At 38.0% G+C, this 24,555-nt stretch overlaps 1 protein-coding gene across 1 annotated transcript in view; it reads left to right on the forward strand.

Moving 5' to 3' along the window:
* Nucleotides 1-24,555, forward strand: part of PARD3B (par-3 family cell polarity regulator beta) — an 838,084-nt gene that overhangs the window by 468,454 nt on the left and 345,075 nt on the right. The window contains exon 15 of the mRNA XM_006759450.2: nucleotides 6,958-7,073. Coding sequence (XP_006759513.1) covers nucleotides 6,958-7,073 — 116 coding nt within the window. The remainder of the gene's footprint in view (nucleotides 1-6,957; nucleotides 7,074-24,555) is intronic.

Consider the following 24,555-nt stretch of genomic DNA (forward strand, 5'->3'; position numbering starts at 1 on the left):
GGGAGAAGCCTTCAGATTGTCACCAGTGAAAGAGGGACCAAGGCGGGTCTGCCCGGAACTATCTGGAAATAGGTTCTCCTGGTTTCACAAGAAAGGCATTTCAGGGACAATCATGAAGGTGGATTTTAAGCAATAGTGGCAAGATTTATTAGAGCGAGCACCCTTGAAAAGGCTACCATACTCGATGAGGTGCTTCCCTGGCATTCAGCTGGTAGGTGGCATTCACTGCCCCCAGGTATACCACGCCCACATCCAGGACCAGGGGGGTTACAGCCACCTCACTGTGGAAGAAGTCTAGCTTCAGATGCCACAGGTTTGCACTTGTCCCCAGGGCCCGAAGCTGCCTGCCTGTGTCCCCACATCGGAGGCCCAGGAGTCTAGCTAATCTCTACCCCTCAGTCTGGCCTGAGATCAGCACTGTGCCTCGGCCCTGCAGCTGCCAAAGAGACTGGGGCTTTTGTTAAGTTTACCTATATTTCCTTGGGTTAGGGGAGAGGTAAGCTTTCTTTCAAACTAGCCAATATTTTTCCTGGATCTTCCTGGGGCTAAGCTGGTGCCTCCCCTATCCAATCTCTTTCCTAGATGTTAGGCTTTGCCCTGTCCAGCCCCATCTTTTCCCCAGCTTTGCTTACTCCCCTTTATGACCCCGTGAAAGGACTTTCCCCATAACCATTTCTCCCTCCCTTTTAATCTGGGGAAGGGGGCGGGTTGTTCCCTAGGGCATGGGAAAACCAGTCTTTCCTGCCCTCTGGGGTGTTAGTCTGTTTGGCAGAGTGAAGGTGGCTGCTGTTCCCCTGTGTGACTGACACTGTAGTTTCCAGATTTAATCAGCCTCAGGCAGGATTCTCCCTTCTCTTTTTGTTAATCGCTAACTAGCTGCCTATGCTAACAAGATGAAAAACCTTCAGAGAGAGAGAGAGAGAGAGAGAGAAAGAGAGAGAGAGAGAGAGAGAGAGGGGGGGGGTTCAGAGATGTCACAGAGATAGAATTATTGAGAATTAGCAAGTGCCTTTTTAGATGCTTCAATGTCTCCACAAATTTTTTTCTTGCCCTTTTCTATAAAGCTCTTATCTCCATGATCTTGAAAAACAGATTATATTGACCCCTACTGCAATAACTCTCCATCACATGCTTTGAAATAGTAACTTCCGTTTCTATTTCCCCTCTCCCTCCCTAACCTTCCGTGTTTCAGCTTCAGTTCTCATCCCTTCCCTAGAATTGCTCTCTTCACCATCAACAGTAATCTCCTTTCAATGAAAAGTATGTCATTGTCTCAAACTGGATTCCTTTTTTCTCCTCCAGAGTATTAGAGTCATTAATTTGCTCACTCATCCACCCAAAAGTACCTATGGAGCTCTAAGCTGGTCACTGCAGAAGGTTCTCAGATTGGAAAACATCCCTGCCCTAAGGAACGCAGCCCCCTCTTGAAGAGACAGACACAGGAAGGAAGTAGCCTGCTTGCTGAGCTTTAGACACAATCCGCTGTTGGAGCCTAGAGGAGTGGGCCACTAACTCTGCCTGCAGGTAGCGAGGAAGGTCTCACAGAAGTAATGTTGAAATGGTCCCTGGGAGAAGAGAAAGGAGCTTAGGAGGCAGAGAAATGGTGGGAAGGGCAGTTTGGGTTAGGAAAACCCAAAGGAAGGGAGAGGGCCATGCAGAGAGTGCTCGGTGTGGCTGAAGCATCTGGTACCTGGGGAAGAATCAATGGGAAGGGCATTGTCGGTCACTCTGTGGGCACCGGCTTCTCCAGAGAGCGGAGAAGCAGTGAAGGGTTTCAAGCCTGGGTGACAATATCAAGCAGAGTGTGTTTGGTTGTGGAGGATGAGTGGACGGAAGAGGCCCTAGACAAGGTTACAGTCTGGGGACTGGCAGGAGCAGAGAAGGGCTTGAACGGAGGGAAGAGCCGCATGGTGGAGAGAGACAAACGGAGCCGACGACATGTTTGAGATGGAAGGAACAAATCTAAAGCTTTGAAACGCTCTCCCTCCTGGGATTTCCTGACCTGCACCATCCTGTGAGCTGCTGCGTTGCCTAGGTGACCAGCAGCAGTGGGGTTTGGATGTGTGAAACTTGGGGTGGAGGAAGAATTGGAAGGGATCCAGGATGGCTGAGCAAAGGAGGCTGGGAGGCCGTCCTGTCTTTCAAAATAAGTAAATAAATAAATAAATGAACGTTGAAAGCCCTCTAAACGGGAAAACGGTGCTTGTAGGGATGGAGCCAGTCTTATGAAGCAGAAAACTGCTGTTGCATGAAGAGTAAAAAAACGGATCTGATCAAACCTAATGCCTGCACTTTGAACCGAAATGAAATCAGGGATTTACTGAACTTATGTGCAGCATTATATCAATGATTAGCAGACAGAAATTCAGAATATATGTGTCTGAGTAAAAGTAAATAAATATAAAGGAAATGTATTTTCTATAGTGATATCTCATGGCAAATTAACAGCAGACAGAATATAGTAACAGCTTAGGCAATATTAGGTTGTCTATTTTCCTCTATCTTGATTCTATCTCATGTCTCTGCTTTCTCTCTCTCTCTCTCTCTCTCTCTCTCTCTCTCTCTCTCTCACACACACACACACACACACACACACACACACACACACACACACACTACATACTCATCTTTTCTCACTCAGAGTAGCCAATTGTTGAAGCCTATTTGTGGACACTTCAGACTTCTGGCATGACTTCAGCATGCTCCTAGAAACTTACCCCCGGCTTTTATTTCAGACAGTTCTCCTTGAACATTCATGGCCGGGTCCTACATGTCACATTCCTGACTTGCCACCACGCTCAGGACACTGGTGTGTGTTTCATGCTACCCCGTTTATTCATTATGCAGCATAATTTGACATGGAGTATCATTTCTATCTGATAGATCCCCTGGTTGCTCATGCTGAAAACACAGCCTTTACCTACGGCACGTCTGTGGCCTGCTGTCAAGGTCCAGCTTCCCGCAGCATCCACTGCGGCCCCCTCAGCCATGAGCACATGCAAGCTCCTTCAAGAGTAACATGCGTCATATTTTATAATCATCGTGTCACTCTCCCACTTGCAGAACTTTTCATATGTAGCATAAAACTGCATACTGTTTTGCTAGTCAAGCTTACATGTCTAAATATTGGCATGTTAACTAGTTCAGTGCTACACTCATTGAAGTGCTTGTATGCTCGCATTGGCTTTAATCCCACAGTGCCATATTAGCTTCCCTCCTTAACTATCTGCCAATCTGATAACATCTTCAGATCCATTTGTTCCACTGCAAGAGGGAAAACCTTCTAGAGAAGGTTTTCAAAGTGAACACTTGGTCACATTCAAAACAATGGTAGCAGATGTATATATCGCTATGGTTAATTTTATTTCTTTGATTATATATCAGCATATCTACAAAAAGAAATTCACTTTATTTTGACAGGACCTTACTTGATGTTATTTCATCAGGTGGTATTACCAGCTTTATTTGTGTTTTTTTTGTTTGTTTGTTTTTTAATGGAGATAGAGAAGGTTGTCTCTCAAGAGTCTGGGGAAATTTGAGTTTTTATTCTTAATTTGTCAATGAATGTGTGGTTTCATAAAGTAATCTAAGACAGTGAAGTGCGTTAACTAGTATGTTACTCATTTGGGTGGATTCCCATAGTCTTCCTTGAGCAGAGGGTTTTCAATGCCTGGGGCCTAAGTTTCAACGAGGGCTATTCATGTTGCTTCTAAACCTCCTCCCTAAGACTCTCATTATAACGCCTGGCATCTGTTTGGACTGGCGCTTTGGTTTTCCTTTCTACCATGATATGCACCCCCCTCTCCTGAAACAAAAAAAGTGAATCTAAAATGCAAGAAGCATCAGAGAGTGAGCCAATCTATAGTCACAGGGAAAGTTTCAATTTTTTTGGACTCAGGATCAGCAACAACCTGTGCCTCAGGTTGGCCACCATTTTAGCCAACGTTTTTGTGGCTCTGGGAAAAGTTCAAGAAACCACAGTGTGGGTCCTGGCTTGGCCACCGGCCAGCTGTGTGACCTTGAAACTTCAGCCTCCCCTTTGGGCCCGAGTATCTTATCTACAAGACGGAGAGTTAGATGAGGTGACCTTTCCCGCCTTCTGGCTCTGAAAGGCTCTGATTCTATGAAGCCCATGAGTCTTTCTGACACTAAAACCACATCATCACAAGAGATCAAAGGATGAAAGACTAAGTGCACATGGAGGTCAGATAACATCATTAAAGGCAAATGCTTCCAAACACGAGGCTGAGCTCACAGTCACAGTAGCATCCGAGTTCTTTAAGATGAGCTGAAGCAGTGAAAGTGTTGCCATTATGCGAGGCCAGTGGCAATAGCACTAGTGGGTCAAGGATTTTTGTTCACAGTTGGCATATTTTGCCATCACTAGACACCACAGCTAAGACATTTTCTATGTCAGTGGTTTTGTCTATTGAAAATGTAGACAGACATCAAGAAAGAAGCAAAAAAATAATAATAATAATAAGCTTCAAATTCTAAAGAGCAGATTTAAACATCTTGAGAAGTTTTTGTGAAAACGTATTATTTCTTCACTGTAGAGTGTCCCAGACCCTCATTCAAACACCAATCTAACCTACAGAAATAAAAAAAAATTAATAGCTCACTTATTGAGCTCTTACTGTGTGCTAGGCACTATTGTCAATATTAAAAAATTTCAAAATTAATCCTTACAATAACCTTATAAAGTAAGTGCAATTAATATTCATTTTATGCACTAGTACACTGAAGCCATGGACCCTGGCCTCTCGCTCTCAAGCCCAGGGCCCTGACCATTGCACCACATCACCCCTCTAAACAGGAGCGAAGGGGTCTCCAACGCAGACCTACCAAGAGGCTGAAAAAGCGGAGAAGGCAAAGTACCTGTAAAAAGCCTGGGAAACTCAAAAGGCAGAAATTTGCATTCATTTGGAAGCTTAAGCAAGTCTATTTATTTATCTGCTTGTTTCCTAAAAGCTTCTATAGAACTTACCCTGAGCAGACACTATTCTCCTGACTTTATCTCTTAACAATACAATACGATAGGGAGTGTAATTATACCCATTTTCCACGTAAGGAAATCCAAGCACAGATAAGTTCAGTAACTTGTCCAGGTCCCACAGCTAGTAAGTAGCCAGGATTTAGAACTGGGCAGACCCACTGTGGCGTCTGTGCCCTTGAGCACTGTGCTATGCTGCCTGTCCCGGGTGCTTCTTTCATCTCCCCACTACATCACAATAATAGAGCTTCATTCATCCATTCATTCATTCATTCATTCATTCAGCAATGTTACATAGCTGCCCATTCATTTTCATATTGCTGTAATGCAATATTAAATATGCATGACTAATGAGTTTCAATAAAAGATTAAACTTATTTGGGAATATTTGGTTAAGAAACTGAGATCCCCTGTACATTTTAGAAGGGTTCTCATTCATAATAGTTTATTTTTGTTGTCGTTGTTTTATTGTTTATAGTGTCAAATCTCAACTGTTTGAAAAATTCAGCCTCACTACTTTCAGACTCACCAAGATACTTGATTTGAGTTTTCACTGTATTTAAGATTAGGATAAAGTTATGTTAAAATGAGCCACTATATTTACCCATATTTACCTTCCAAACATACAGAAGCACCAAGGGAGAAGGTTGGTGTAATTTAATTTAATATGTATATGTGTGTGTGTGTGTGTGTGTGAAAGCTCTCATCCATAATTCCCTTATATAATTTCCTCCATCCTCAAGCAAAATAAATACAATGTTCAGCAGAAATAGAATTCTATGAGATTGACTACAAGTATTAGGAACCCTATAATGAACATTTGATGTATCTCGTGTCTAAATTGTCAACTGTGCTTTCCTTGTTATTTCCTTCTGGTGTTATTGATGAGTAGACTGTTTGCTCAGCATTAACATTAGTTTTAGATACTAGATCTACAAAAAGGAGAAAATCCAACTGTTGCAGCCGTCAGTCATTCAACAGGATGGTTTTCTCTAAGACAGCGGTTCTCAATCTGTGGGTCCCAACCCCTTTGGGGGTCGAACGACCCTTTCACAGGGGTTGCCTAAGACCATCCTGCATATCAGATATTTACATTACGATTCATAACAGTAGCAACATTACAGTTATGAAGTAGCAACGAAAATAATTTTATGATTGGGTCACAACATGAGGAACTGTATTTAAAGGGGCAGAAGGTTGAGAACCACTGTTAAGAGATTCCCTTTCACTTGTTTTAAAGGAAGGGCATGCCTAGCCCATAGACATCTAACCCGAGTCTAGTCTGTGCTGATCTGGCGACATCCTTTGAAGTGCCGTAATATACTAATTAGACTGACGTCCTTCTGGACAACCAGATGACCTTCTGGACGAAGCTGGGGCTATAGCCGGAGCTGCAAGGGATGGATCCAGATAGCTGCCAGGACTGCAAAGGCCTACTCTTGCAGGATCCCAATTAGCGGGAACCAGTCAAGAGGAAAACACAGTATTAACCAGAGAATTTTTTATTTAAGTTGTAGAGTGTGATAACATACATGAAAAAGAAATTGCTACATCTCATGAAAGAAACCTGAGAATTAGTTTAAAATTCACAGTTGTGTGCTGCAATGAGAGTGATGAGGGTCTCTGTTCAAAATGAGGACTGGCCCTAACCAGCTTGGCTCAGTGGATAGAGCGTCGGCCTGCGGACTCAAGGGTCCCAGGTTTGCTTCCGGTCGAGGGCATGTATCTTGGTTGCAGGCACATCCCCAGTAGGGAGTGTGTAGGAGGCAGCTGAATGATTTTTCTCTCTCACTGATGTTTCTAACTCTCTATCCCTCTCCCTTCTTCTCTGTAAAAAATCAATAAAACATATATTTTTTAAAAATGAGGTCTGTTTCCGAGAGAGAGAGAGAGAGACAGACAGACAGACAGACAGAGAGATTTCATTCTAAACCTAAATATGGCATCTGGGTTTTTCCCCACAGTTCTGGGATGGATCCGGCTGTGTATTTCCCAGATCAGCACAGCAACTTCAGATCTGTGACACCAGCCAGGCAGCCCGAATCCATGAGTCTGAAAGCCTCAAAGAGCATGGACCTTGGTAAGTGAGGGTGGGGTGACTTCCAGGTCAGCTCTCCAGCCTCAGCCCATTTGTCTTCCCTAATGTCCTGCCTTTCTTCTCACGGGGCAGGGCCTACTGAAGCCTAGAGCAGGGGGCAATGGTCATCCTATCTTCTCACTTCCTTTCACATCCTTCATTGTAATTATCCCTTCCCTGTTTAAAAGAGAGATAGATGACTTGTTTTTATAAAGTGGTCCATATAGGTCAGAAAAATATGATGACTCGTCCCGGAGGATGTGTATACCATTAGCATTTAACTCACCTGCCTTTGGACCTGTGCTCTCGCTTCTGCTGGAGCCTTTCCGTTGCTTACAGACACATGTGTTGCAGGGCCTGGGAAGATAATGTGGTTAAATGCATCCTCTTCCACAGGGTTTCCCCTCTCTGTGGGTGATGGGCAGGAATGGCAGCAAAGGACTCATGTCTTTAAATGCTCATCTCCCCATCCTGTAACACTGGAGGGAAGAGGGGTCCTGCGTTTGCCAGACTGAGGGTGCCAGGGTTCCCTCGGTTGGTGCCTGAACAACTTCATTGAGGTTCTGAGCCCCTCGGGGAACCCGGTAGAGTGTTGGCTGTCAGGGCAGATCCAGGGCCCACACACAAACCAGACCCTGGAACGTGGCAGCCTGGACACTTCAGATACCCAAGGACATTGCTGCCCCATGGGCTCCTGGGGAGAGAAAATGTTTAGAGAGGAGTGTGGGTACAAAATAAATTCTCAGCGAATTATTCATTGCTTCCTGAATACTCAGAGGCCATGCTTTGCCAATATTTTTTCTTGAGGCATATTACATATTTCATTAGTAGCAAATAGTAGAAAATAGAATAATCAAAACTGCATGTTCAACAAAACAGTCTGATAAATAGTGCTTATCTGTAACTCATTTACAGGAGTTCAGAAAAATGTTCAATCATGATGAAACAAGAGAAATTCATCCTATTTTCTATAAATTAAACAGGTCCCTGGGACACATTTGCTCTAATCAGCTATAGTAAAAGACGGGTAGAAAGCCTTACCAAAGACGCAATCCTAGGCACTGGCAAAACGGGGTATTTTCTCTCATGTGATCCTTTGAAAAAACAGAGGAATAATGTGTGACAATGACATACACTATTACTAATAATTTAAAGGCAATTTATTTTCAGAGAGTGCTTGATAAACATTTCCTGTTCAGTCTTCCCAACTCCTCTATGATGAAGACGAATGGATAAAAAATGCTCTTCATTTTGGAGTAGAAATATATTACTGTTTTCCTCATATAATTTATAAAAGTGGCCAGCAGTAAGGTTCTAAAAAATCTGTGCAAAAGAAAACATAGCATCCATTTTAATTTAAGGGAGGAAAAATATCAAATCTGTATCCAGAAATGGTATTTCTCTTGATGTTTCTTGTTGCTGAAAAGTTTATTTTAAGAGCCTTTCTCTCTCAAGTTGAAACAATCCTTGCAAAATATGTATGGTGAGCAGTCACCCATTGCATTTCATCGTACTTATGCCATAGATGACAAGGATAATAGTAACGTTTGTTCAGCTTATAGAATTGGGCAGAGGCCATGAGCTGTTTTCTTCAGGACACTAACGCCAAACTAAGAGCATTGGCTAAAATGCACTCTACCGCAGAAGTGGTAAAATATGCTGTAAAAACATTTTTAAAGTAACCATCAATGTGTGGTCCCTTCCAGAAAGTGCCAATTGAAAGCTAACAGTCTTGCAAAGGGCTCTGAGGGTCACTATTAGAACTATTTTTCACAAAGTAAAAAAATAAAATAAAATAGTTGCAGCAAAACAAAACCTCCTGTTTATTGTTTAATTAATTTATATTGGATATTGCTCCTGCATAAAGTGTGTGGGAATCCCCGTAAGCTAAACAGGCGCAATCAGTACCTTCTTTGATTTGTTTGTTTCGTTTTTTGCTGCTGGGGCTAAGCTAATATTAACTCGAATACCGATGAGTCATTGTCCGTATGTTCAAATTACTTTAAGGTGAACAGGTTTCATTTACTTACTTTCACTTAGGTTTCCAAAGCCAGAAAATTCTGGTTATAAAAAATAAAGCCTTCTCCTCCCCCATCTCCTTCCGCTATTCCCCAGATACAAACATAATTTTAAAATAGTTTGCTGTGTGCATCCTTCTAGATAGCACTCTATCTATATGCTGCCCCATCTACATACAAATGTCTATATCATATGTTGTGTTTCTTTATAAGATATGTATGGTGTTATGTTATATGAATGAATCTTGATTTACAATTTACATTTCCCCTTTTGACTGAATTTAGGCTTCATTGAGAGTTTTAGGGACTTTTTATGTTTTGGGGGCCTATTTGTATTTCTTATTCTATAATTTTCTTATTCATGTCCTTTGCCAATGTTTCTACTTGTTAATTCTTTATTCTCTTCTTAAGAACATTATATATGTTACAAATAATTTCTTACAATTTGTCTTTTTTAGCTTGCGGGTGATATTCATTACTATAAAAAGGTTTTTGTCTTATAGTCAAAGACACATTTCATCTTTTCCTTCATGACTTTTTGAGTTTCATACTTATTTATTTTCTTCTAGTACTTTTAAAGGCTTTTATTTTTTAGTGTGTAGCAAATTGTGAGGCAATATTATCCATGGCTTATGAGTGGAAAATTTTTTTCCATGTAAATAGACAAATTATTAGTAACATTTATTGGCTTTTCCATCTCTTTCCCATTAATTCAGAGTGCAGTCACATTGCACACAAAATTCGCTTACTGCCTGGGTTGGTTCCTAGACACGCTGTCCTATTGATATGTCAGACTGTCCCATGCCAGAACCATCCTTTTTAGGTTATCATGCTCTCATGCTGTATTTTGATAACTTGCAGGATACTCTTCCTCTGATTTTTCTTCTTTGCTAAAATTACTTTGGCTTTTCATAGGCATTTATTCTCCTACATGAACTTTGGATCAGCTCATCAAAATAAACTTAAAAATTAAACAGGAGTGTTTCTTTGTGTGTATGTGCGTGTCCATCATCATGTTTGCTGATGGTTCCTGATAGAAATGTTTTTACCAAGTTGAATAAGTTTCTTTGTATTCCTATCTTCTTAAAAAGATTTTTATTTGCTCATTTTGTTTAATCAGGAATGTATGCTGCATCTTATTAAGTGATTTTAATGATCTATATAGAATGATTATGAGAATTTTGTTTTGTATTCTATTAATATGGTGAGTTATATTAATAGATTCACCTAATATTTAATCTCCGATTGACTTGAAATTTTTCTCTGCACTTGTAAAAGGTATAAATGATTAATATTTTCTATGTGCTCTAAAACATAGGCATAAAACTCTAGTTATAATTTTACTCAGTGTCATTAGTTCCTATATATATCCATTTTAGATTTTTTTGAGGCTCTTCTGCCTCAATATTTAGTGGATACTTTTGTCAGCATGCATGTGTCCACATTTAAGTAACATCGAGAATGATTAAAATAATGAATAAAAGGAAATTTATTTTTAAACAATTAGATGTAACTATGCCTATTCAAAGGGGTTAGGGTGTCATTTTCTGGGTTTTCCAGAAAATCAATCTTTTCCTACTAATTGTAGACTTTCCTCTATTTATTTAAATTACCAGAATTACTATGTTCAGTCTGGATCCCTTTAATTTGTTCATAATTGAGCTTGTGTGGGTGTTGAGTTGGAAGCTCTCAGGAGCTGAATAACACAGCTGCCTCTTTGGCCTTTGGCATAGGGTTTTCCCCCAAAGAGCTGGCCTTGTTGGCAGTATGCCAGAGAGTTACAGTCAAAGACTTTTTGTTGAGAACTAAACATCTTTAATTTCCAGGCCTGGTGTTTTATGACCCAGTAATACTTTTTAAGTATTCGTCTGAATTATTCTAGGGACAGCATTTCAGTATTTTGGCCCATTCATTGATCTAATCTATAGCTCAATTCAAAGTTAAGTTTAAAATGTTATTTCACACAAGATTTTTTTTTTTAATGTTTTCTCTCCTGTTTCAAATCGGCCTCCGAGTAGTACTCCTATTTCAGAAGGGCGTCCTGTAACACAGTTAGGAGGAGCCTGAGGGTGGTGCAGATGGGAGATGCTGGCCAGCTGTCCAGCCCAGTGCAATGAGAGGAAATGAGCTCTAAGTGATGCATGAGGCATTCAGGCAGCATTTCCGGAAGTTTCCCGACAATGAAGATTGTTAGCATTCCATGTCTCTTTAAAAAGTGCCTGTGTTAGGAGTCCCTAAAATCAAGACGATAAATAAACTGGCTGATTTTCCTTTGGGTTCAGCAATTTTATTTTGTGAGTTGCTCGTTCAAAATTTGTCTTAAGACAGAAAATATTTGCAGACACTCACAGCTGAAATAAATTACATATCAACTGATTTATCATATCAACAAAGATAAATATTTGGTTCACATTTTGAATATAACCCCTTCATAAATATCAGACATTTCCATCAGAGAGTAGTTAGGCATCTAGTTTCAGATCGAAGATGGACATGAAAAAATTAATTAACCCCACTCTACTTTTATATTTAATTTTAAAAAGTAATTTTTTTGTGTAGTGAAATACTTTTTTATACATTGTTAGTAATAAGACAAAAATCCTGAACACTGAATGTATCAGAGGATTTCTATTAAAGTGTATATTTTAATAACTATAATGCTAGTTTATAAACTATATATTATATTAATATAGTACATAAATATATATTAATAAATATAAATGTTCATACATATGGATCCTCTTTATTGATCATTAATAAGTAATACCTCTGGAGATGGTAAAAGCTGAATTAATAACTGCTATTTAAGATAAAACTTTGACCTATTTAAAAATAAAAGGCCTGGTTGGTAAAGAAGAACTAATAGGAACACCAAAAGAAAGTGTCTCCCATCTCTAATAAATGAGGAAGAGTATACCGATGCAGTCAGGTGTATGCCCTAAGCTTTAGGAAGTCCAAATGAAGGAATTACCCAGAATGTGACTGTTTCATTAAACACATGTTTATTGAATGTCTACTGTGTGCCAGGAAGTAGATTAAACACTGAGGATTCGGTAGTAAATGAGAGAAATGATGTTTGCTGCATGTACCTAGACTAAAACCCTAACAGAACCTAACAGAAAACTCAAAAGTTAAAGACTTCGAAAAGGAAATACTGACATTTTGATGATAACTTATCTCAGAGAGGAAGAAAAGGGTTGTTTTCAGAACTAGCTGATAACCTTGCCGGTGTAGAAACGAGGAAGGGAGAAGCAAATGGGAAAAATAAATAAATAAATAAAAATACAGGAAGAGCTAGTCAGCAGTTCGAGTTGAGACTTGCAACACTTACGGAGTTAGACACTCAAGCTATTTTTAGAGCCCAAAAAAGAAAGTGTGGTGGCCCATTGTGTATCTTAGCTCACCACTGTCAGGTGGAACGCAGGCACCAGTTCCTGTGTTCATTTTATCGTCATCTGCACAAGAGAAAGATGTTTGAATTGGAAAAGCACAGCTTCTAGCAAGTGAGAGACTAGACAATTTATATCCGTGTACACCAAAAGGATTGTGATTATTAAGTGACTGTCCCTGGTTATTAGAAATTAAGAAGAGTAGTCCAGGAAGCAAATTACCAATTTTCACAAAGATGATGAATTCCAGAGGCAACTGGTGAAGCTGGTGGTCTCAGTGCTGACCCTCAGAGGATTTCCCTGTTTGCACAGCGAGAAGGGGGTGGGGAGAACGGTGGTTACCAGCAACCTCCATGGGATCTCTGAAACAACTGATGTCTTAGTTCCTTTTTGATAGAATTTTCAGACTGATAGATCAGGGAAATGTTACGATTTGCATTGGTCTTTTTAAAAGAATTTAATTCATTGTTTTTTATTGAAACATGAGCCAAATTATACACTAAGATAGGTAATAGCATTAGAATGCCCTTTCCCCAAATGTGCTAATTAAAGCTCATTGTCACTCTGAAAGGAATTAAATAATATATATGATAAGACTCTGGATCTTCTCATTATATTCTAATAAAACAACAGAATTTGATAAAGAATAGATACGTTGAATTTGGATGAAGGCAGATAGGCATTCTTCCAAATTTTTAGTAGATATTGTCTCAGGGAATTGGGTAATATGTTAGACTGACAGAATTAGCATTCAAATAATTTCTTCTGGAATTGAAGAAGATATAATTTAACAAATAATGATGGATGCATTCATCTAAGAGGCATTCTTGGATACTATTTTCCAGGCAATATCCTAGGTAAACAAGACAAAGGCTTCATTCACTCTTATTGTGTTTTCATCCCCTTTGGGTAAATAAATGATAAAGTTGTATACAAGTAAATTGACAATAAAATTTCAGATAGAGACAATTTTTTTCTGAAGCCAAATTCAGGTAGAGAGGAAGACTCAGGAGAGGTGAGCCTCTTTTAGAGAAGGTGGTGAGAGAGAAAGGCAGTGTCCCAGAGTCAGGTTAAAGGAACTGAATTGTACAAGTGTACAGTTTGGGAGACATGGTGTCATTGCAGTTATTCAAGATGTCTGTGGTTTTTAGTTGCCACCCCCAAAGCTAGTTTTATGTTACCAGATCAAGGAAGACAACAGTTCCACTCTACCCTGGCCTATATTTAATTACATTGTTAAATATAGCACTGGCCCTAACTGGTTTGGCTCAGTGGATAGAGCGTCAGCCTGCGGACTCAAGGGTCCCAGGTTCAATTCCGGTCAAGGGCATGTACCTTGGTTTTGGGCACATCCCTAGTAGGGGGTGTGCAGGAGGCAGCTGATTGATGTTTCTCTCTCATCGATGTTTCTAACTCTCTATCCCTCTCCCTTCCTCTCTGTAAAAAATCAATAAAATATATATTTTTTAAAAATATAGCACTGTATTTAAGTCTGAGTACAATATTTTAATAGAGACAAAAACAGTGTGGAATGCATCCAGATATTGGTGACAGGCCTAGAAACCATATCCAATGAAAAACAGTAGGAAGAAATTAAGGTGTCTTGCTTGGAAGAAAGATGGGTGGAGGCACACGAGAGTTCTCCTTAGATATTTTCATGGCTAAGACTGAAAAACTCAGATCTGTTTAAATTTGAATATGCACCCCAAATATATCAAGTAGTGATAGCTTCTTCAGAAGATACGTCAAGTTTACAAGCTTTGAAATGAAGGAAGTTAATAATGATGGAAAACTAAATTCTGTTTGTGACATGTTTCATATGCAAGGAAAAGATAGATATATAAATTAAAAAAACTCATGAAGACTGAGAAGCAAAATTCATCAGCATTATGGAAAAGGATCCAATTTTTCACTATTAGATAAAGGATAAATGTTATTTTTTAGTGTATCTTAATATATTGATATAGTTAATATAACCACACAGGTTATAACTCAAGTGGGGTGACTTAGTGAAAACAAGTGAGTTCAGAGAAATTACATATCAAGACTCAGGCTGAATTCTTAAAAAGACATCTCTGGTGAGAAAAGGGAAACCTGAAATAACTGACTTCACAAATAGTTTGCAGCACTGCCATCAAAGCAGGCCTCTCACGACATTGAAAATCCAACATCCCAGTTAACGAAAGCTTAACATATAATTAAATTTTAGACAACTATGCATTGAAGAGTGAAAGTTAATATTAACTTATATTACTAATAACTGAATTATAGCGATATAGATCACTTCTCTGTATCTGTAATAGAATTAGAATCATAAATCTAGCAGAATAATACAGATTTTGTTTAAAATTATTTAGAATAACTATTTGGGTTGGAAGCAAAGGCATAAAAATGCCTTTTTATAAAAAGGACTTGATTCTCTCCCTATAAGTCCAAATTCATTTTTCTGCTTTTTTTTTTTTGCCTTTGCATTACCTAAGAAATATGTTTTCAAGAATAACTCACTTTGTGTTCATTATTACTATTAATTGGAAAATGATGCCTTTTTGTGTAGAAATTGTACTTTTATACTACTTCCTATGTTTTAGATTTGCCCAAAAGTCATGGCACATTTCATCCTACCTCTCTCATACCATCTCCAATGAATAAATGTGACAAATACCTAAACACCATTACTTTCATTTGTCTTATTTTCCTTTTTATTGAATTTATTGGGGTACCACTGATTAACAAAATTACATAGGTTTCAGGTGCATAATTCTAGGATACCTGATCTGTATACTGTATTTATTGTGTGTTCACCACCCCAAGTCAAGTCTCCATCCATCTCCATGTTAACATTTGATGAATTGTTATGGGTTCACTCAACGAGATAGACCACCAACTCAGAATTTAAATTTAAGAGCCTTTATTAAGCTGGCCAGCTGACTACAGTCACAGCACCCTGTGGAAGCAGAGGCTGAACTGCAGTGACAACCACAGGAGTTACATTTTATTATTAAATTTTGTGGAGGCCCAGAGGAAAATGTGTCTTTCAAATTCTGGGCCCCCCAATATGGAGGAAACTCTCTTTATTTATACTTTTTCCAGTCTTTGTCTCCCAAATTTGGAATGAGACTTCCGGGCCTTTGGAGAAAGAAGGCCTGTGTGCTGGGAAGGGGCCATGAGGCCATATCTCAAGGCTTGGCCTGATTGTCAGTACCTTCCTATCTATGTGTTTTAGGAACAGACAGCACAGCATGACCCATCTGGCCAAAGTGCCAGATATGCAGTCCAGCACAGAATGAATGGTTAAGAGGCACAGCTCTCTCATATATTTCCATCAGGAAAATAAATTATCTTGGAGGCGAGGATCATCTGTCTTATATAAAAACATGGTAACCTGATGCCTAGAACTAGAACAGGAGATTCAATGCTGGTATTAGTAATAGTTATAGCCATAGAGAGGATAATGTTAGTTGTATTATTAGAGATGAGTGTTTGACTTGAATTGTCAATGTAAGTTAATTCTCTTCAAGTGAGTATTGTGAAGTACTGGGGGAAAAGTTGTATGGATTTTGTATGTAGAACCTCAATCAATCATGGGGTCACAAATGGTCTCAAATGTTGACATGCAGTGTTTCACATTTTCTTAAGTGGAGGCATTGTTCAGTGGAATACATAGATAAATAAAAAATTCAGTGTTTGAAAGAGAAACCGTAGGTTCTGTTTTCTCACAGGAGATATAAAGATAACTACATTTGTAATTGAATCTTAACCAATGATGTATGCCCATAACAAATCCATGAAGATCTCCATTAAATTAGCCTCTGTATATTTAGAGCATTATTTGTGCTCTGATGGAAAATCTTGATCAATAGAGAAACTGCCTTATCCTTTAGAACTGAAATATTCCAGGTTCCGCTTGAAATTTGGATTAATACACAGACTGCTTCTTTGTTTACCTCAAAGGAAGCTCTACCTCTCAGATACTAAGCATTTTACATAAAGCCAAATATGAACCTTTCTTTCGTACTTGTCTTTGTTTTGTAAACCATTATTCATGTTTAAATGAAATTCTGTGTTCCTTCTTAAAGAACTTTTGTGCTAATACAAGAACATCTTCATAAAAATGTGAAACTAAGGGAGCTATTTAAAGAATAGAACAAAATACTTAAATTCTCCTTCTCAGTATGAACCAAATTTATTTTAGTTGTTTTGAAGTGAGATTTTGTTAGTTAAAAATATTGTATATAAAAATAATTAAAGATAGTATAATAATAAAATATTATATAAGTATATAATATAACTAGAGGCCCGGTGCACAAAAATTTGTGCACTTGGGGGTGGGGGGGCCTTAGCACAGCCTGTGCCCTCTTGCAGTCTGGGACCCCTCGCAGGATGTCCACCTGCTGGCTTAGGCCCACTCCCTGGGGGAATGGGCCTAAGCTGGCAGTCAGACATCGCTCTGGCAGCCCGGGAGCCCTTGGGAGATGTCCACTTGCCAGCGAGGAGCAGACCTAAGCTGCAGTCTGACATCCTTAGCGCTGCTGAGGAGGCGGGAGAGGCTCCCACCACCACTGCTCTCTGGCTGGTTTGCCCTGAACAGTGTCCCAGATCAGGGTGGGGGTCCCTCTGGGGTGCCTGGCAAGACTGGTTGAGGGGCTGATGGCCATTTTCAAGCTGGTCACTCCCCCCGGTGACCCAAGCTCCCAGCCTCTCCTTTTTTCTTTTTTTTCTTTTTTTCAGCGCCTCCTTGAGTGGAGACCAGGGCGGGCTGGAAGCAGGTATCTGAGATTTATTTATCTTCTATAATTGAAACTTTGTTGCCTTTAGCGGAGCCCACAGCTGGCCAGGGCAAGCGGGAAGCTTGGCTTCCTCCATCGCCGGGGCAACCAAGCCTCCTGCTTGCTCCAGCTCCGTGGCTGCCGGTCACCATCCTGGTTGGTTTAATTTGCATATAGTCGCACTGATTGGCTGGTGGTCGTGGCTTGTGAGTGTACTGAAGGTACGGTCAATTTGAATGTTTCTCTTTTATTAGATAAGGTGAATATATGTTAAATGAATTTTGGCAATTATGTAGTTGTCTCTTCTGAATGATGTTTGGAATGATTTTTTTATGGGCCATACTTTAAGCAGAAATTAATACTATTGTGGGGAGGTACAACTATCGCAGTTTTAGGTGTAGTAATTGCAATTTGTCCTTAAAATATCAAATGGGAATAGCCTTCCATATTTTTATTTTAATATATACATATTCATACCTTTATGATCTTATTTTTTCTCAAAATGATTATATTGAACATATGCTTTTAAATTTGTGTCCTTTAAGAACAATCTAGCTTAAATATTATTTTCTTTATCTTTGTTTCTATATTATCATTTAATTGTAAAGTTTGCTCTTGAATAAATTTGTCCTGATTTATTTTCCTAATATTATACTTGGCCATAAGAATTGTTTTCAATTTTTTGCTCTTAGAAATATCAATGCATTGAGACTGCTAGTACATAAACCTTTGTAAATAATCATGATTATTTTATCAATATAAATTTTTGGCCAACTGTTATGTAAAGATTTAAACTTTTTGACCACTTGCTCTCCAGAAAGGAAATATTGCTCCTATCAGTAGTATATGGAAGAATCTAGGTGTCATTATTATTTTTTTCTAATTTTGCCAATTTTAAAAGGATATTTTTCTTTTACTTTTAAAATTAACTTTGTGGCTAAACATACTTTATACATTTATTGACTTTATGTTTTCTATGGTGAATCTTCTCAGCATTGCCTCTGAAAGGCTAACAATTTCTAAATTAAATATCACCTCACTGGAAATAAAATGTTATTCTGCGTTAAAGGTCAAATCTTATCTCTTGCTCATGGGGAAAATAGATATTTTGCTTTTACTTTCCTAAAGCTAAGGATGTTACCTGCTCCAGAATACATATTAATCAATAAATCTGTGTTTCATTAAATGGTTAGAAAATGTCTAGCTAATTTGAATAAGAAACAGAGTCTGAATTCAGACTTATTTATGATAAAATCTGCTTAATCTTGGGTAAATTAATCTTTTTAAAATAATTTCTTTTTAGTTCTTTATTGAAGCATTAAAATTACTATACAGGGTGAGGCAAAAGTAGGTTTGCAGTTGGTCATGCAGGTTGTTATATTACAATAGCTTTATTAACTCTGTCTTGCGTGCTCACAACCATAAACTTACGTTTGCTCACCCTGTTTACAGCTGGCCGCTTTAGAACCCCAACCACTTAGTACAAAGGCTGGTGTCACCAGAACCACCTACTCTGCTTTTATAGGACTGAATAGGTGTTCAGCACTTGAAAATATAATTTCAGTCTCATGTAAAACTCATCCACCTATTTCTTCCTTCCTTCCTTCTTTCCTTCTTTATTTTCTCTCTTCCTCCCTCCCTCCCTCCCTCCCTTCCTTCTTTTAGTAAACAAATATTTCTCTTCCTTCTCTGCCAGATACTACTTTAAATAACTGAGACTTATCAGTGACAATGGACAACAATACCTTATTTCTGTTAGATTACCTAGAATGGAAATAATTTCATGAACAGAGTTTGAGAGATTAGGGATGTAAATGGTAATAATAAAATAAGTGAACAAAGACACCAGAACAATAGTCACTACAACAAACAAACTACAGATTGTAGAGAGAGGAGACATGCCTGAAAAGGCTAATGCTTCAATACCCACTTGGCTGGAGTTCATGAGAAATGGTACTGGGAGCTCTGTCCAGTGATAGAATTAAAATTAAAATAGAGATCGAATTGGAAATTGACTAATCAAGTGTGATGGTTCCAAGTGAGCTGGGAAAAGCCGATCAACCCTCCGCTGATCCAGGAACTAACTGGCATAAGCCCCAAGTACATCAGCATCGTCTTGAAAGATTTGTGAGAGCCTGCAAAGGTTTCAGCTGAAATCCTTAAAAGTAAAATAAGATTATAGCAAAAAATTGGAAAACATCGAGCTCATTTTTTTTTAAGTTTGGGAAAGGTTTTTGTAGCGACCAAAATGAATGAAAAATGAATTACATCCGAGATTTCCTATTTCCAGCCTTAATAAATCAGTCATGCCAGGTAAATGAATCACGCCTGAGCTTTCTCTGGACTCAGAAAGGCTAGGGGACAATCACAAGTGGCCAAGTCCTCTAGCCGTAGGCTAAGAATAGTCAAGTAAGACCGGGGCATTCGGCCTTAAACAGCCTTCTTAGATACAAGTTTGTTCACAATCTTCCAGGGTGTTCGTGTGCATTGCTGGGCTTTTAAGAGTCTACACAAATCTTTAAGACATAACATATGACACTGACCAATGGAACAGAATCGAGAGCTCAGAAATTAACCCACATGTATATGGGCAACTAATTTTTTACAAAGGAGCCAAAAATATGCAATGGAGAAAGGAAAACCTTAAAATAAATGGTGCTGGAAAAATTGGAAACCACATGCAAAAGAATGAAGCTAGACTGCAATCTGACACCATACACAAAAATTAACTCAAAATGGATTAGAGACCTAAATACAAGGCCTGAAAAAATTAAATACATAGGAGAAAACCACAGTACTAACCTTATGGACCTTGGTCTCAGAGAGGCCCCAAAGTCAAGGGAAGTAAATATCAAACTAAATATTAAACTTTGATGCCTGAGCTCCCAACCATTAAACCTTTCTGTTTCCAGTCATATTAATTTCTTAGTGTTAACTCTAAAAACAGAAGATACATCCCCACTCCTATTTAAATGTTAATTTTCATTCAGGACTCACTCAAGTCTTGCCTGCTTCAGCTCATTCTCTAAATTCAGAAAGCAGTTACCACTGGCAGCACTAAGTTTAGCACAGAATTGCATACTCTCTGGGGTACCTACCATGTGAAATTTTTTTCTCACTCCGATTAGATGAGAAGCTCCTACACGGTCATACCTTACTATCTTTGGCACCCTCCTCTCGCTTAGAATGTGTACCTGCTGAGGAAACCCCAGACGGATGACATGCTTGGGTTTTGGTAGAGCAATCTGGGTGCAGTCTCAGAAACCTATTGGGCACCATGATTGATCAGGCTGATTTTACTTAGTAGGCAGGTTCTCCTTTCCTACATCAAATTATTGAATGAGAAAATGGATAAAAGTGCAAACAAATACTTAAAGGATAAATGAATAAAAGTGCAAATAAATGTTTGGTTTGGGGAGCAAAATAAAATAGGGATAAAGATATTCTGGGAGGGTGTAGACCAGCGGTTCTCAACCTGTGGGTCGAGACCCCCTTTGGGGGTCTAATGACCCTTTCACGGGGTCGCCTAAGACCATCGGAAAACACATATATAATTGCATATTGTTTTTGTAATTAATCATTATGCTTTAATTATGTTCAATTTGTAACAATGAAAATACATCCTGCATATCAGATATTTACATTACGATTCATAACGTAGCAAAATTACAGTTATGAAGTAGCAATGAAAAAAATTTTATGGTTGGGGGTCACCACAACATGAGGAACTGTATTAAAGGGTCGCGGCATTAGGAAGGCTGAGAACCACTGGTGTAGACTATAGCACTCCACACTCACATTCACTTACCCAAACCAGTGTTGTTTATTTTATAGCGTTTGGAGAAGGTTCATAATAATGAACAGACTTAAGAGCCAAACACAGGCAATATAAAAAGCCAAGGTTATATATCATTATATAGAAAGAGTGAAAGCAGTTGTTTAGAACTTGAGAAAAAAGGCTGTGTGCTTTATTTCCTAAGTGGTGGAATCTATGAATAAATTAGGCAATCACTTGACATAATTGATTTAGATCATGTGAATTCCTGGCACTGCCTGAGGGTTAATTAGATCAGATTGTTTTGTGGCCCTTCCTAGTCTTCTAGCACTGACATTTTTTCCCCTTTGTATTAGTCTATACCTCACTTTATTGTTGTTTTGTTTTAATCTCAAGAAGAATATTATTTTATTTACATTATTTAAGTTTAGTTAACATGAAGTGTTTTTTTGTTTGTTTGTAGAGTTAGGAAAAGTTGAAGATATAAATATTTGTCTAACAAAATATCTGTGCTTCTTATATGAATCCTGTTTTCATTTTCTATTAATCTATTTGCAAAGAACAGTGTATTCTGTGCACAAATGTAGTGCCATGGGAATTATATTTAAAACATGCTTGAATTGCTTGCAGCAACATGAAATTGAATTACATTAGTATAGAGCAATTAGACTGTATGTGAGTTGTCCCAAATATTGTATAGGCTGAATATTCAGAGACTTTGTTTACCTTGAGTATTGGCAAATATCCTAAAGTAATCCCAAAAATGTCCTGAATCAAATAACATGATTGACTCAAAATAAATTAAAAATATTCTACATGATTTAAATACTTGGAATAGGCTCACCCATTAACTGCTAAATAATTTACACACATTTTTATCCATGAAGCAATTTTGGTATTTAGGTTTAATCAATGAATTTATTGATACAAGTACAATCTACTCTAGCCTCATTTACTAAGACAATAAGGAATTTTAAAGTGCTTCATATTCATGTAACCTGATTTATACAGTGTCCAGCATAGAGACTTGATACTGATAGATGTATAAGTTAACTCTTAAATCAACTAAATTAACTAACCCCTTAGATATCTAAATCTGTATCCCTGTAAAACATAGTACTTAAAGGGCTCATCCTTGACCAATCCATAATTCAGAGAGGTTATTATATTGAAAATGTGGTCACAAAGTCATTAAGGGCAAGAATTTCTAAAGACAGCTCAATCTAATTGTCCACCCCCACTGGAAAAAACTGATGATGTGATTAATCATTAATGGATTAGGAATATTATATTTGTAAAAGAAAGCAATAGTTATTACACAGGTGCTTAATATATCATTACCATTGCTTTAGGAGGTTGAGTCTGAAAATAAAATGTTAGTGTATAAGATTAATACTTAGAGAAGCTTATTGGAACGAAAAGAGAACAATCTTGTCTTCTGTTGGAAGAGATTTAGTATGGATAACACGTAAAACTAAGAAATGATCTTAAGAGTTTACTTTGGATTACATTATTTTTCTTTTTTAATCCAGCAACATCCTAAAAAGTAATTAATTTGGAAATAACATTCTTAAAATAGGATTACGAGACACTGCTTAAGAGATACTTAATCATCACTCCATATTATTCACATATTATTTGTTATTCAGGAGAATAAAGGAATAATTATAAAGTACATGACAAAGAATTAACATATTTAATATATGAAGAGCTCTTATTAATTATTAGAAAATAAATAGTTCAATTCAAAATTTAAAAATATATGGTCAGACAATTTACAAAATAATTTATTCAGTTGGCCAATATATATGGAATATGTCCAACCTCACAAGTAATTAAGGAAACAAAGATATTTTCTTGGAAAACTGGGAAATGTTATAATATACATGTGCTTGTGTCGTAACACATGTTTATTGGGTATTTAAGTTAATATCAGTTTATCACAAGGCAATGTGGTAATTGTATAAGATACCTTAGAGCTTTTGTTATCTTTTACCCAGTAAGTCCATTTCCTTCCAAAAATCAAAATCAAACTTTAAGGATTTTTCATTATAGCGAACTTAATTTTCCAGCAACTAATGGGTTGGTGAAATTGTAGACTCTAATCTAATAGATATAATATTCTGTTATGTAACAAAAGTCTATTTAATGACATAAAAATGTTAATGATAAAACATTTGAAAAGAAACAGTATACAATTATGTCAGTGTAGGTACATATGTGTATATATTTGTGTGTACATATGGAAAGAAATTCAATAACATGTTTACATCAATTTGTCTTTTAGTGGAAGTTATAGGGACAATTATAAATAATGCTACAATATTATTTATATATTCCTGTATATTTTCATGTTCTGAATTTTTGAAATAATTTCTCTGGTGTTGTTAGGGTTTTCTTTTTTTTCTGATAGTCACTATAGTCACAAAGCTTAGAATTACAGAGTTCTACAAGGACCTACCAAAGTATCTGAGACATAAAAACAACAAAACTGTTGGCTCTAAAGTATAAAAATAAAGCCAGATATTTTAAATTAATAAATGTTCAATTATCTCTGAAATGTAACCGTATGCCAGTTCTATTTAGTTACATTTAGAATTCAATGAAAAATATTATTACATTTGAACATAGTTTGTATTTGGGGATTATTTTCCAGTTCACAAGAATTTCTAGGCATGCACAAAGATTGCTAAAAAAAAAGTTAGTCTATGTCTATTAAATGAGTAATTCATACCCAATGCTGGGGTCCAACCCCAGCAGGTCCAGGGGTCCCCAAAGGTGTGGACGGAGTCGGCGAAGAAGGAATGACACGGAGACAGCGCTCAGTTGATCAGCAGCCTAACCAGGATCTCTAGCCAAGTTCTGGTTTGGATCTCCAGCCAAGTGCTGGTTAGGATCTCTAGCCAGGTGCTGTGTCCATGTTCTCTTGCTAGGTTCTCCAGCCAGGTTCTGTCCAGGATCTTTTGCCATGTTCTCTCACTAGGTTCTGTGTCCTGTTGTCTTGTTACATCTGTATTTATACCAGGATTGGAATCCCAATCCTATCAATCTCTATTCCAAAGGTTAGGGCATTTCTTATCTCCATTCCAAGGAGTAAAGATTATGTAGCTTAAGCGTGATTGTTTGTAGTTAAAGTGATTCACTACCCACCTGGCACTTAGTTAAGGGGTTTTATCCCCTCCCTAACTTCATGGGAAAATCCCTACCTGGGGAAACAACCTTTCTCGGAGAGGTGACCTTGTTTAAAACACATAGAGCCAAGAAGGTGAGCAAACATATTAAGAAGAGTATGCCATATATGCCAGGTCCCTTGAAACATATGTTGTGCAGATGTTTCTTCCCTGCAGGACTGTGTCAAGCATCAAGGATGGACCGGCTCCCAGCAACCCAAATAATTTTGAATCAATTTTCCCAAATCTCTGGGGGAAAGAGGAGTAGGGAAGAGTGGTAGGAGGGGATTATGCTCATTGCTTTTCTTTTTTCCTTCCTTCATCAGCAGGCTTGCTGGCATCCAAAGAAATCCCTGGTCAAAGGGAA

This window comes from Myotis davidii, unplaced genomic scaffold (genome assembly GCF_000327345.1).
Source record: "Myotis davidii unplaced genomic scaffold, ASM32734v1 scaffold394, whole genome shotgun sequence".
NCBI classification, from domain to species: domain Eukaryota; kingdom Metazoa; phylum Chordata; class Mammalia; order Chiroptera; family Vespertilionidae; genus Myotis; species Myotis davidii.